Source organism: Podarcis pityusensis, assembly GCF_964106645.2.
Source record: "Podarcis pityusensis genome assembly, chromosome: 2".
Taxonomy (NCBI): Eukaryota; Metazoa; Chordata; class Lepidosauria; order Squamata; family Lacertidae; genus Podarcis; species Podarcis pityusensis.
Window position 1 is genome coordinate 121514005 of NC_138029.1, and position 14707 is coordinate 121528711.

The 14707-nt window shown below is 45.6% G+C and overlaps 2 protein-coding genes across 3 annotated transcripts in view; both read left to right on the forward strand.

Annotated features, from left to right (window-relative positions):
• The window catches only part of LOC308469536 (uncharacterized protein), a 12852-nt gene extending 2801 nt beyond the window's left edge, over window positions 1-10051 (forward strand). The window contains exons 2-6 of one of the 2 annotated variants that reach the window (XM_080992130.1): window positions 3471-3988; window positions 5145-5268; window positions 6578-6657; window positions 6862-6994; window positions 8122-10051. In XM_080992130.1, the coding sequence (XP_080848256.1) occupies window positions 3569-3988; window positions 5145-5268; window positions 6578-6657; window positions 6862-6994; window positions 8122-9323 (1959 nt within the window). In that variant the 5' untranslated portion in view covers window positions 3471-3568 and the 3' untranslated portion in view covers window positions 9324-10051. The remainder of the gene's footprint in view (window positions 1-3470; window positions 3989-5144; window positions 5269-6577; window positions 6658-6861; window positions 6995-8121) is intronic. The other variant, XM_080992131.1, reaches the window with a different exon arrangement.
• Window positions 1-14707, forward strand: part of LOC308469939 (uncharacterized protein) — an 80299-nt gene that overhangs the window by 35433 nt on the left and 30159 nt on the right. The gene's annotated exons all lie outside the window — the stretch shown is intronic.

Below are 14707 nucleotides of genomic sequence, written 5' to 3' on the forward strand. Positions count from 1 at the left end.
CAAACCCTGGCCCCACTTTGCCCCATAGCGAGGCAGCCTCTGCAGCAGATTCTTCTGGGATCTGCCCAACACAACACACAATAATAGTAATAATAATAATAATAATAATAATTTATTATTTGTACCCCGCCCATCTGGCTGGGCTTCCCCAGCCACTCTGGGCGGCTTCCAACAAAGATTAAAAATACATTAAAATGTCACACGTAAAAACTTCCCTGAACACAAGCTTTTAGGGATCCAGGCTTCTTTCTCCCTCCTCTCTGAAAAGCCAACAAGAGGCCCCTTGGATGTTTCATGCCGTGGGGAGGTTTCAAGGTCTGCAGGGCTGGGGGGCTGGGAGAGAATCATCAGCTGCGCTTCTGTTAGGATTTGCACCGCCACCACAGTCAGGCACATACCCTTCAACATTTTTATTTTTACTTTTTAATATAATTTTTATGAAGTTTTCTGTTTTACAGCTTTGAATATTCATTTAGACAACCTTGAAATATCAGTGACTTCCCTTCTTCTCTTTCCATGGTTCATTTTGCATAGCATAAATCCCTGCATATTTTATATAAACTAAAGCATTCAGTATTCCATTATTATTTCCATCAAAACTTATTTACACTTTTGAATTCATCTTGATGCTGCCAATGTTTTCAAGTGTACACAATTCCCTCAATAAACATTTTCCAATCTTCTTTAAACAAATGTTCTTCTTGTTCTCTTATTCTGTAAATTAGATCTGCAAGCTGTGCATATTCCAACAGTTTAAGTTGCCATTCTTCTTTGGTTGGGACTTTGCTCGTATAATATTATCATAATCATCATCCTATGATTTATACCCCGCCCATCTGTCTGGTTTGCCCCAGCCATTCTGAGCAGCTTCCAACATATATAAAAACATAAAGCTAAAGGTAAAGGGACCCCTGACCATTAGGTCCAGTCGTGAGCGACTCTGGGGTTGTGGTGCTCATCTCGCTTTACTGGCCAAGGGAGCCGGCGTACAGCTTCTGGGTCATGTGGCCAGCATGACTAAGCCGCTTCTGGCGAACCAGAGCAGCACACGGAAACACCGTTTACCTTCCCTCCGGAGCGGTACCTATTTATCTACTTGCCCTTTGACGTGCTTTCGAACTGCTAGGTTGGCAGGAGCAGGGTTGCAGGGTTTTGAACCGCCCACCTTCTGATCAGCAAGTCCTAGGCTCTGTGGTTTAACACACAGCGCCACTCGCGTCCCTTAAAAAAAACATAATAAATTATTAAACATTTAAAAACTTCCCTGTACAGGTCTGGGGGGGGGGGGGAGTGACGGATAGCTACATACCTTCTAGCATTTCCCTGATGAAAATAGGGAGGTCCCAGGGAAAAGCGAGACATTCCAAAATCAAATCAGAACCCGGGATGGCTTCTGTAAATCCCTGGAAAATAGGGACACTTGGAGGGTCTGCAGGCACGGTGGACACTCGTGTGTGTTGGTGTGCGCTTTCAGACATGCAGCACATAACCCATGCAGGGGAATTTTTTTTTGTTTGTTCCGGAGTACAGAAGCACAGCTGAAAATGGGAAGCCATCAGGTACCAGTTGGAAGTAAACAGGCTTGTGTGCAAGTGGTTTATAGATTACGCAGTGAGGATTATAGAGAAGGGGGGGCGGAATGAGTGGAAGGCTGAGAGTCGTAAGGGATGGACTGGAGAGAGGGATGGATGTAGGATCCTCTGATTCCCAAGGGCATGGAAGGCTTTAATCCAGAGCCCTCACGCGACATAACTGTCCTCTAATCCCCAGTACGGTCGTACCTCGGAAGTCAAATGCAATCCGTTCCGGAAGTCCATCCGACTTCCAAAAAGTTTGGAAAACAAAGCGCTGCTTCTGATTGGCTGCAGGAAGCTCCTGCAGCCAATAACTTATATGAAACAAAGCAACATTCAACAATCCAACAGGATCTAATAGGAAGGTAAAGGTAAATGGACCCCTGACCATTAGGTCCAGTCGTGGCCGACTCTGGGGTTGCAGCGCTCATCTCGCTTTATTGGCCGAGGGAGCCAGCATACAGCTTCCGGGTCATGTGGCCAGCATGACTAAGCCGCTTCTGGCGAACCAGAGCAGTGCACGGAAATGCTGTTTACCTTCCCGCTGGAGCGGTACCTATTTATCTACTTGCACTTTGACGTGCTTTCGAACTGCTAGGTTGGCAGGAGCAGGGACCGAGCAACGGGAGCTCACCCCGTTGCGGGGATTCGAACCGCCAACCTTCTGATCGGCAAGTCCTAGGCTCTGTGGTTTAACCCACAGCACCACAGCAAATAATAATTAAGCAGTTCAACCACAATAAAGAATTACCAATATATAATAAAAGTAACATCAAATCACAATGCATAATATACCACAAAACGTACAAAACCATGTAAAAGGATCAAATTGAGAAACAAAGAAGCACAACTTATGAAACTATTTTTTTTAAAAAATATATCCCTGAATGAATGAATTGTTCCATAGTGCTGCTGCTGCTGTTCTCAAAGTCATAGTCTGGGAAAAGCTAGGTGGGGCAAGGCAGGTGGAAAAGCCATTGCCTGATGAGGAACTGAAAGTCTGTCTCCCCTCACCTCTAGAGACTGATATGGGAGAGAAATAATAATAATAATAATAATAATAATAATAATAATTTTTTTTTATACCCCACCCTTCCCAGTTCAGAAAACCAGGCTCAGGGCGACTAACAACAAATTTAAGACACTTAATTATAAAAGCAGCATAAAATATGAATAACAATAAAATTCAAAAATCAATTTAGGGCCAGCTGGCTGAATTGGGCCAACGAGGAGGCCAGGGGAGAACTAGCTGTGGGGTCTCAGAGTGGGTAATCTTCATAAAAGGGGAGGGGGAGGGATAGGAAGGTAAATAAAAGATCAGGCTGAATTCAAATTAAAGGCCAGGCGGAATAGCTCTGTCTTACAGGCCTGACGGAAGGAGGTTAAATCCTGAAGGGCCTTAGTCTCATGAGCATTCCACCAGGTTGGAGTCATCACTGAAAAGGCCCTGGCCCTGGTGGAGGATAGTCAGTCTGACTTCCTTAGGGCCCGGAACCTCTAAACTATGGTTCTTCATGGACCTTAAGGTCCTCTGTGTGGCATACCAGGAGAGGCGGTCCCGTAGATACGTTAATATAAATATTTATTTATACATAAATATAAGCAGTCCAAATGCCCAAATAGATATCTAAATGAAAGTGACTATTATAAGCCATGCAATCAGATGTAGAAAGAGCAGTGAGATCTTCAGGCCACTGGGTGTTAGATGTTGAGTCTTCCTCCTTTCAGCCTTGCAGTAACGTAGCCCCATAAGGACTTGGAGAACCCATGTTTGTTGTCCATCTGTTAGTCCAAAGAGCTGCTTCGTAGCCAGACTCGTCCAGCTTTGGTGAACGGAAAGCTTCTAGCCGTAACAATTCAATGATTCTCTAACAAGCCATTTTCTTCACTTTGCAGGGCTTGGTTGTACCTTGAATCAGGGCAGCTTTTGCCTTGAAAAGGCAGATTGGAAGAAGAGGGGAGAGCCAGAGGATTCCTTGGAGCACAGACCCAACATGGATGGACAAGCCACAGCTGGCCTTGACACCACCCGGGTTGGGAGGAGTGAGGGATTCTGGGAAAGAACCGCGCAGAATATCCTGGGTGCGGAGGACGCCCTCAGCTCAGACGCTCAGCGCCAACGTTTTAGGCGGTTCCACTACCAGGAGGCCGAGGGGCCCCGAGACGTTTGCAACCTGCTTCATGACTTCTGCCGTCGGTGGCTGAAGCCAGAGCTTCACTCTAAGACTCAGATCTTGGACCAGGTGATTCTGGAGCAGTTCCTGGCTGTCCTTCCCCCGGAGATGCAAAGCTGGGTGAGGGAATGTGGAGCAGAGACCTGTTCCCAGGCGGTGGCCCTGGCCGAAGGCTTCCTCCTGAGCCAGGCAGAGGACAGGAAGCCGAAAGAGCCGCAGGTTTGGAAAAGTTTTGTTCAGGTGGTTTGAAAGGGCTGAGGAACGTGAAGCAGAAAATCCCAAAACTCCCTATATTTTTCAAATCCTTTCTGAAACATAGCTCTCAACCGTCCCTTATTTGGCGGGAAACTCCCTTATCCCAGCGCCATGTCCCGCTGCTGTCCTTTATTGATGATGTCCCTTGATGTCCCTTAAATTTCCCAGGTTTCATGCTTGCCCGGCTCGGGAGGGAAGCAGCGGCTCGGGGTCCTCCGCCACGTGAGAGAGAGCGTGTGCATGAGCTGCCGCATCTCCGTCTCTCCCTTTTCCCCCTCAGGGGTGCGTCGTGAGGAGATAGGTGGCGGCGGGCGGGCAGGCAGCCCCTCTGTTGCGAGACTTCCGCCACGCTGCCAGGGGAAGCCTGAGGTGGCAGCGGCGGCTGGGGAGGCGGCCTGAGGGAGGGGAATGAGGAGGGACGCAGAAGGGCAGCGCTTCAGCGGCCGTCGCAGCGCCGCAACCGCCTCATGCCGGGCTCACGGGCGGTGTGGGCGAGAGTCTCTCTCCCTCCCTTCCTCTTGTGCGGCGAAGGGCCGATGGAAGTCCTCATGCCAGGACGACGGCAGCCCCGATGTGCTGCTTAGCATCCCCTCCAACCAGTGCAACATCTTAATGTAGTGATTTCCCCCCTGCATCCCTTTCATAACTCTATTTTAATAAATCATTTGTCCATCCATAGTTCAAATTTTTACTACAAGTTTTCTGTCAATCCTACCAATGTATGTAACTCTTTACAAGAGCTTTTCAACTAAATTATAAACTTTCCCCGTTCTTTATTAAAGAGGTCCTCTTCCTGGTTTCTAATTCTGCCTGTAAGCTTTGCCTTATCGACGTCGTTCATCAGTTTTGTCTGCCCCTCTTCTTTGGTGGGAGTTGTAGACCCTTAGGATCATCTGGTCCAACCCCCTGCAAAACAGTCAGTGGCAGCCAAAGCAGCATGGCTCCATCAGTGGCGGATTTATGTATAAGCTAAGCAAAATCCCTTATTTTGGCTGCTGATCCCTTATTTTCGAGGCTGCTGGTCCCTTATTTTCAAATCTGGAAGTTGACAGCTATGTTCTGAAAGTGTCCCAAACGCCAAAGCCTTTGCCGCTAATGCTCCTTTTCTCATCCTCCCCCCCGTTCCCTCTTTCTGGTTAAGGGTCTGTTAACAGAAGTCGCCACTGATTTCCTTGATGCTGTGAAGGCTCCAGAGAACATCAGAGAGATTCCCCTGCAAAGGTGGAAGGTGCCGGAGGAGAAGGAGGGAGGCGCCATCTTGCTGGGTAATGGAGCATGAACTTGAACTTGGTCTCCTTCCATTAATCATTGGGAAACAAAAATTTTGTTGCATTGACACCTGCAGTTGTTCTAACCTGATTTTGACGTGCTGATTTCATATCAGAAGTTGGTTTTGTTCTGTAAGCTCCAGTTTTTTTTGCAATTCCTGTTTTTCACTTTTCACCATAATCTTTCACAATGCAAGAATTAGCCAAAGTAGTACAATATGAGTATAAATGTAAGTGACTTATATAGCATTGAATATGACATTTACAGCATTGAAAATGACATGTATATCTATGTACAGTTGGAGGTATGAAAGAAAATGTATTCCCCTGGGAGACACAGTATACCGGGGAACAATTTTTTTCCCCATTTTCTTTTGCATGAGATTTTTCAACTGTTCTTATATGTTCTTATATGGTCCAATCTGAAAAATACAAATATTTAGGTTAGGTTAGGTTACAAAACTATAAAAAGAAATAAAAATTAAGTTTGCAAAACAATAATTACCATGTGGTTAGGGTAGATCAACGTATCAGTGTCCACTAATCCTCAGTGTAAATATGACATATCGGCAAAAGTCGGAAACTGCAAGATAACTATAGCATGTACACGAAAATCGATTTCAGATTTGAAATCAGCATTGAAAGAACATATAAGAACAGTTGAAAAATCTCATGCAACAGAAAATGGGGAAAAAATTCTTCCCCAGTGTTATGGAAGAAATCTGCTCTGTGTGTGTGTGTGTGTGTGTGCGCGCGCGCGCACGCACGCGCAGGGGGGCAAGATACACTTCCTTCTGGTCCTTTTCCACAGTTCAATGTGATGTTTATTTTCAGCACTTGAACACATGGAAGCCAACTTGTACTTTGCCAAGATCCCAGCTGGGGAGAGATGTGTTTGCACAGTACAGTCAAACCTCGGTTGTCGAATGTAACCCGTCCCATTCGGCTTCCGAAATGTTCGACAACCGAGGCACGGTTTCTGATTGGCTGCAGGAGATTCCTGCACTCCAGCGGAAGCAGCTTCGGACGTTTGGCTTCCGAAACACGTTTGAAAACCAGAACACTTCCGGGTTTGGGGCGTTTGGGAGCTGAAATGTTCCGAAACGGAGGCGTTTGGGAACCGAGGTTTGACTGTACTGAAAATGAAAGCGTCTATATAATGAAATATACATGACAGATTATAGTGTACATGACATTTTGTAATATACACGACATTTTGTAATGTCAAGGGGTGATTAGACATGGGCCACTTAACCTCTGAGACAAGCCCATTCTGATCTTTGTCTCCCACCTTTGTCTCTCACAGGCGATGGAATGATGCCAGCGAGACATAATCATCCATTTCTTTCTGGTGGAAGGGAAGCGGTTGCTGTGGCAACTGACCAGGTAAGGGGAAGGACCAATGGGGCTGCCAGGAGGTAGTCAGGGTGTGTCTGTATTTTGGCATTTAAAGGGGGGAAGTTATGGGGTCAAGGAAGTTGCCCAACAGGAAGGCTGTGGATGCAGGGGTCGCAGGAAGGCAGCATTGGTAAGTTTTATGAATTGGGGTGGTGTTATCTATAAAGGGGAAAATATTTGCTTTTCTTTCAGGACCCAGCATCGTTTGAGGATGTGGCTGTGTGTTTCACGGCAGAGGAGTGGGTTCTGCTGGATCCTGACCAAAGAGCTCTACACAAAGAAGTCATGGAGGAGAACTGTGGGATCGTGGCCTCTCTCAGTAAAAGTATATTTCCCTAGTGGATTATAATATTTATTTAGAAATTATATATGAATTTTAGCTGCTGCTTCTGTTTTGCAGAATCCCAACAATTTAGTACCTCCTTCTTTCCATAAAGTAAAGGGTAAAGGGACCCCTGACCATTAGTTCCAGTCGTGGCTGACTCTGGGGTTGTGGCTCTCATCTCGCTTTATTGGCCGAGGGAGCCGGCATACAGCTTCCGAGTCATGTGGCCAGCATGACTAAGCCACTTCTGGTGAACCAGAGCAGCACACGGAAACGCCGTTTACCTTCCCGCCAGAGTGGTACCTATTTATCTACTTGCACTTTGACGTGCTTTCAAACTGCTAGGTTGGCAGGAGCAGAGACTGAGCAACGGGAGCTCACCCCGTCGTCGGGATTCAAACCGCTGACCTTCTGATCGGCAAGCCCTAGGCTCTGTGGTTTAACCCACAGCGCCACCTGTGTCCCCCTTCTTTCAATAGAGCAGGATTTATCTATTTTTCTTTATCGAAACATTTATATCCCCCCCTTTCCATTGAACAGAAATCTACAAGTTGGCTAACAATGCTTGGACCTCAATATGAACAATTAAAACTAGAACACAATCAAAACAACAGTTTGTAAAAGTGAGAGAGATATATATGGGCATATCTGTACACATAGTCCATATTTGCAAAGAAGCTTCAGTAACAACATTAGATTATTTTAAACTGATGAATTTAATAATTTCCCAGGTGCCCATGAAAAATCCTGTTGTATATTCATGGAACTTGGCACGACAGTTCAAATTGGTGAATGATTTTCTATGTCTTGCCCTGATGCACAATAGATTTTCAAATTTTGACAATTCCTTCCTTAAAAATAGGGTTTTGATTTGTTAAATGTTAACCTTGTTTTTTCTTTTTAAAGAAACTGTATTAGCATGTCTTCTGCAAATTATGTCCCTCCCTGTTCTCTCAATTCCACCATGTCACATCCACTAAATTGACACTCTCCTTTAGAATCAAAAAATCTGGCTCTCCCATCTTGTCTTGGTGGTTTCTGTCATCAGAATATAACCACCTATATGTGTTCTGTCACAAAAGGATTTCAAGCTCTTTTTCTACCTCATTTTCCTATTTTCATTACAGCACGCGGAAAGGACCTTCATCATAGTTCTGATCTTGCTACACATCAAAGCATTCATATTGGGGAGAAACCTTATCAGTGCCTGGAGTGTGGAAAGAGTTTCCATCCGAACAGGACTTCACATCAGATAATTCACACAGGGGAGGAGCCATATCGGTGCTTAGAGTGTGAAAAGGCTTTTCATGAGAACAAAAGTTTCACTTATCAAACTCATCAGAAAATTCACACAGTGGAGAAAATCTATACGCCCTTGGAGTGTGTGAAGAGCTTTGGACAAAACAGAATTCTCACTAATCATCAGAGAATTCACAGAGAAGAGAAACCCTATCAGTGCTTGGAGTGTGGAAAGTTCTTCAGCAGCAGGACGAAGCTCACTGATCATCAGAGAACTCACACAGGGGAGAAGCCATATCAATGCTTAGTGTGTGGAATGAGCTTCACTCAGAAGAGGAATCTCACCTGTCACCAGACAATTCACACAGGGGAGAAACCATATCAGTGCCTGGAGTGCGGAAAGAGCTTCAGGCAGAATTTAACTCTTACTTACCACCAAAGAATTCACACCGGGGAGAAACCGTACGAATGCTTGGAGTGCAGAAAGAGCTTCATTCGTAAGTGCGATCTCACTTATCACCAAAGAACTCACTCCGGGGAGAAACCACATAAATGCCTGGAGTGTGGAAAGAGCTTCATGCAAAAGACGAGCCTCACTTCTCATCAAAAAATTCATACCGGAGACAAACCATATAAATGCTCAGAGTGCGGGAAGGGTTTCTGCCTGAACAAAGACCTCATTCGCCATCAGAGAGTTCACACAGGGGAGAAACCGTACAAATGCCTGGAATGTGGGAAGTGCTTCACACAGAAGACGATTCTTACTGCTCATCAGAGAGTTCATACCGGGGAGAAACCGTATCAGTGCTTGGAATGTGGAAAGGGCTTCACACAAAAGGCAAATCTCACCTATCATCAAGGAATTCACACAGGGGAGAAACCGTATCAGTGCTTGGTGTGTGGAAAGTGCTTCTGTCTGAGCAGGGACCTCACTTCTCATCAGAGAATTCACACGCAGGAGAAACCATACCAGTGCAATGTGGGAACGGCTTCGATACAAGGGCATACCTCCATTGTCATGAAAGAATTCACTCAGGGGCAAAAACATATAAGTACCTGGAGTGTGGAAAGAGCTTCAGATAGACTATAACTCTTACTTATCATCAGATAATTCACTCAGTGGAAAAGCGTGTGAATTCTGTGATTGTGGAAAGCATTACCGTATGAATTCATGATTTCAAGGCTCTCTGCCCCACCCCTGACCATATAGGGTTTTTTAAAATCCCCAATTAAACATTAACCCTGACCCCAAATTGATTTGGGGCCAGATCCTGTTTGGGTGTCCCCCTGGTTAGGGTGAGGGGTGCAGCCCTAGGAGCAAACAAGTTACATTATCCATGTATGAATTCAGTATTTTTGTGTTTGTTAGAATTCCTGAGCGACACCAGTTCCTTTCTGCTAGTGTGTGCATGTGTGTAGATACTGACACACAAACAAGCAAGCAAACAAACATATATCATGTGATGGATGCCCAGGGTGGTCCTAACAGGAAGAGTCAAACTTTGTTTCACTCCCGCAACTGATGGGTGGAGGAACGGGGATAGGGAGAGATTTGGGATATCACTGAACAAGCGTAACTCTGGCGTTAGGAGGAGGTGGGTGCATTTTCTCAGCTAAATGGATTTTGGGTTGCAAACCTCTTTAAGAAATGCTTCGTTTCTCTTTCTGAAAGCATCTAAAAGAAGAAGAAGTGCATGTTTACAGTACTGGACACAGCTGTGTAAAACAAGGAAAGGATGCTCTGCGTGGTATGTTGGTGCTAGAAAAACAGGATAGAGCTTTTTGTATACATAAGTGAAATAAATGTCTTAAACTGTGTTTTTGTTGCCTGTACTCGCACTTCAGCACGGAGGGGAGGGGCTGGAGACGCCTGCAGTGACTGTCAGCATCGCCCTAGAGAGCCAGTGCACCAACTGGACTCATGCACCTCAACCCCGACTGGGCTAGGCGAGCTGGGTAGCACCGCCAGAGACCTCCTTTCTCACAGGAACAGGTCACAGTGCTGTGGACTCACAGCTTAGAGCTGAGAGCACCGGATTCACTGTCTCAATAATACAGTCGTTGCGCAGCAGAGTTTTGCAGAGTCTTGCAGAGTATAAACCACTCGGAGAGCAGCTCTGTAGAATATCTTCCTTTTATTCTGTAACTACAACTATGATACAAAACTATATACAGAGCTGAATATTCTAAGCATAAATCAATGCTACACTGAGAGTCTGCAGCTGCTCTTAGCAGCAATCTTATCTCTAGGATCTCTAACACTCTCACTCTCTCCGATACACTGACTGACTGACTCTCTCTCTCACACACACACAGATATGTTGCTGGGCAGAATAAGTAGATAGGCAGGACACGCCTCCTTCTCTCTGGAGAGTCAGCAGAGACCATCAGGAGATGATCAGGAGATTCTTGTGTATGGGAGGGGTGAAATCTCCTCATCCTCCTCCATTTCATCCGACCATTTCAAGAATCTTTAACATAACTGCAATTTACACATACACTCCAAAAGTTGTTCTCTGCTTACAACCTTGGTTAACATATTTGCAGGTATCTCTTTTCCCGGCATATAACACTTTTACAATACAAATGAATAAGCAGCTTCTGGAAAAATCTTCACACACATTTCTTCCTCTCAGATACAAATTGACATTTCTAATTAGGCAGATTTGAACAAACCATTTTCAGAACTCAAATACACGCTTTCCTTTAAATATCAGGTAAGGAAATAAATAAAGCGTTTTGTGCTACTACTCTCAGCACACTTCATGCTAGGTTTGAAAACCCCACCAGAGTTGCTCGTGACCGCAGTCTTTGCAAACTCTTCAGAAAACCTTTTCGGTGGTACACCCTTGGTTGTTCTCTCGGACCTGCGCAGAACTCTTTGATCCTCTTGTTCTGGTGCTTCCTCCTCTTTGGGAGAATGGGGAGCTAAAGTATATGAAGCTGCTAAGTCTGAGTCAGCGTCAGACTCACCTGAGGCTTTTGGGCTCTGATAATCTGTGCCATCATCTGGAACTACATTGGCATCAGGATTATCATCACCAATAACACTTGCCTCCCTCTTAACTTTCTTTGCCCCTTTTGCACCATCATCACAAATGGGATGGCACTGAAAAACGCCAACTCTGTCCCATTGTGGATTGTCATCAATACTCCTGGTCAGCCTTATGGTTTTCGTGTCTGTGATCAGAACACGATAAGACCCTTTCTCATATCCTAGGAAAACACCATGTTCTCCACGCTTGCTCAGTTTGTCACCCTGTGAGGTGTGCACCCAAACCTCCGAACCAAAAATTTTAAAATGCTTTACACATGGCTTTCTTCCGTGAAGCATCTCATATGGGGTGCAATTTACACTAGACTGGTATCTCCTGTTATACACATGACAGAAAAACGAAAGAGCTTCAGCCCAAAAAGGATTGGGCAGCCCTGAATCATGTAACAGCGTTCTGATTCCTTGCTGCAGAGTCTGGTTTACTCTCTCACATAAACCATTCTGCCAGGGTGATCTGGGCGTGGCTGTCCTATGCTCAATGCCCTGTTCAGAAAGAAAACTCTCAAACTCTTCTGAACAAAACTCTCCACCCTTGTCTGTGAAAAGAAAACGTACATTCTCATTATGTACATTTCTGAGCCATTTACAAAACTGGCGAAACTTGGTAAAGGCTTCAGCCTTTTTCTGCAGCATATAGACCCAAACATATTTCGAATAGGAGTCTATCAGAACCATGAAAAACCTTGAATTGCCTCTAGAGAGCGCTAGAGGCCCCACTAAGTCTGCATGAATGACTTCATATGGTTTCTTGGCCTCTCTCCCAGACTCTGTACCTTTGGGAGCTTGCCGTGCCTTACTCTCAGCACAAGAAACACATTTCATGTGGTAGGGACATTCTTTCAACTTCATACCCTGAACCATATCAGGCATTTTTGCCACAGCCTGGAAATTCAAATGACCATAAACGCGATGGTAATAATGAATACATTGGTCATGCAACTTCTCATTCTTATCTACAGTTAAATTGCAACACTTTTTCTCAGTAGCTTCTGCAGTGCCTGTACCTGAAACAAAAGGCAATTGGTACAATCCATTTACACATTTTGCATACAGAATGAGCTTGCCATCTCTAAGAATTTCACAGCGAGATTTAGCAAACACCACCTTAAACCCTTGACGATCAAGCTGGGAAACACTCAACAAATTGTCCTGAATATCAGGCGCATACAGGACATTCTTAATAGTTGCATTCAGGCTCTTTAAGAACACAGTTCCCTGAGCCATACTCGTGAGAACTGTCCCATCTGCTTGATGAATTTCTTTCTCTTGCTTCTCAAGCTGAACAAAGAGATTCTTATCTTTGGCCACGTGGTTTGAACAGCCAGAGTCGACCACGAAGAAACTCCGCCCACGTTGACTGGAACAGCGAGAGATCAAGGCCTTTGAAGTAGCAGGTGCTTGGGGATTTCTTCCTCCTCCCCCTCTGCCTCTGAAGTTTCCCTTCTTCTTTGAAGACTTCTTACACTGGAAACTCAAATGGCCTTGTGCTCCACACGAAAAGCACCGCTTCAATTTCAAAGCTTTAACAGCAGCAGTTTCACTTTCACTTTCCCCTGCTGAAGACTCAGGCACATTTTCAAGCATATTTTTAACAGCACAGTCCCGGCTTTCTTTAACAGCCTGTTTGCGATCCCACTCATTCAAGAGCACGCTAGACACATAATCTTCTGTTAGCCGGTCAGAAGGCATTGTGGAAATCTGGGCAGCCACTCCATCATAAGACTCATCTAGGCTATTGATCATCAGCATTGCAAACACAGCCTCTGAAATAGCCAGGTCTCGCTGAACAAGGTCCTGTCTGAGACGCTTTAATTGAGATAGATGGCTAGGCAAATCACCACCTTTCTCCAACTGCAGCCTGCACAGCTTCTTAAAGAAAATCACACTGGAACCAGCATTTTGTCTAAGATGCATATCTCTCAACTTATGCCAAACAGCTTGTGCAGTCTCTTGACCCTCTAAGTTCACCAGCAAGTGGTCTGAAACACTCAAAATAATTGTCCCTCGGGCTTTCATATCTGCAGCATGCCACTCAGCCCAATCATCATCATCCTTATCTGGAGGGTCATCTTCTATCGTGTGAAATAGCTTTTCCCTCTGTAAAAGCGCTTTCATCTTTACTTGCCAAACTGCATAGGTTTCAGGCGTGAGGAGAGGAAAGGACAGAGCCATCTGGCCAGAATGTGCACAGGCCATGTCTGCTATTACTTAGAGCAAGACACTTCCCTCATGCAACACAGATAAAGCCTTGACTCCCTCAGCCACTCTCTCTCCCACTCAGAGCGCAATTAACAGACAAACAGGGATGCTATCTTCTTCCTTTGGCAGTCAGCAACATACCTCCATAAATCAAGCAGCGGCAAGAGCAACAGCGGCAGCTTGAACACTCTGCTCCAAAACAGCTCTGCTTCTGGGCACCGCAAATCAGTCCAGCATGCAGCGTCCGTTCCCCCGTCCGGCAATCAGCAACAGAAACCTCTGGCGACTGGGACGCCTGGGATGACTGGAACAACGCCAGGTCAGACGACTGGAACAACGACTGGGCCCATAACCGATGTCAGCATCGCCCTAGAGAGCCAGTGCACCAACTGGACTCATGCACCTCAACCCCGACTGGGCTAGGCGAGCTGGGTAGCACCGCCAGAGACCTCCTTTCTCACAGGAACAGGTCACAGTGCTGTGGACTCACAGCTTAGAGCTGAGAGCACCGGATTCACTGTCTCAATAATACAGTCGTTGCGCAGCAGAGTTTTGCAGAGTCTTGCAGAGTATAAACCACTCGGAGAGCAGCTCTGTAGAATATCTTCCTTTTATTCTGTAACTACAACTATGATACAAAACTATATACAGAGCTGAATATTCTAAGCATAAATCAATGCTACACTGAGAGTCTGCAGCTGCTCTAACAGCAATCTTATCTCTAGGATCTCCAACACTCTCACTCTCTCCGATACACTGACTGACTGACTCTCTCTCACACACACAGATATGTTGCTGGGCAGAATAAGTAGATAGGCAGGACACGCCTCCTCTTCTCTGTGGAGAGTCAGCAGAGACCATCAGGAGATCATCAGGAGATTCTTGGGTATGGGAGGGGTGAAATCTCCTCAGTGACACCTGTCAAATCTGAACGCAGGGAGGTCAAAAGGTCTTTCCCTTTTTCATCTCTTTCTGCTCCCATCTCTCTTGGGGCTATGTTCCGTGGACCTTTCCCTACAGGGTCAAAATTGTAAGTTGGAAGCTCCCCAGGAGAGGGACCCTTTTGTTTTCATGTTTCCGTTGCTCTTTCAGGGTGGGAAACTGTGTGGGCTGGTGGGCCAGATAGTTATCTGTCTCCAGCCCTGTTGGCCAACTTCCATAGGAGGGCAAGGCAATTCACTTGTCGAATCGCCTGATATCGATCGTGGTTTCTCTCAAGC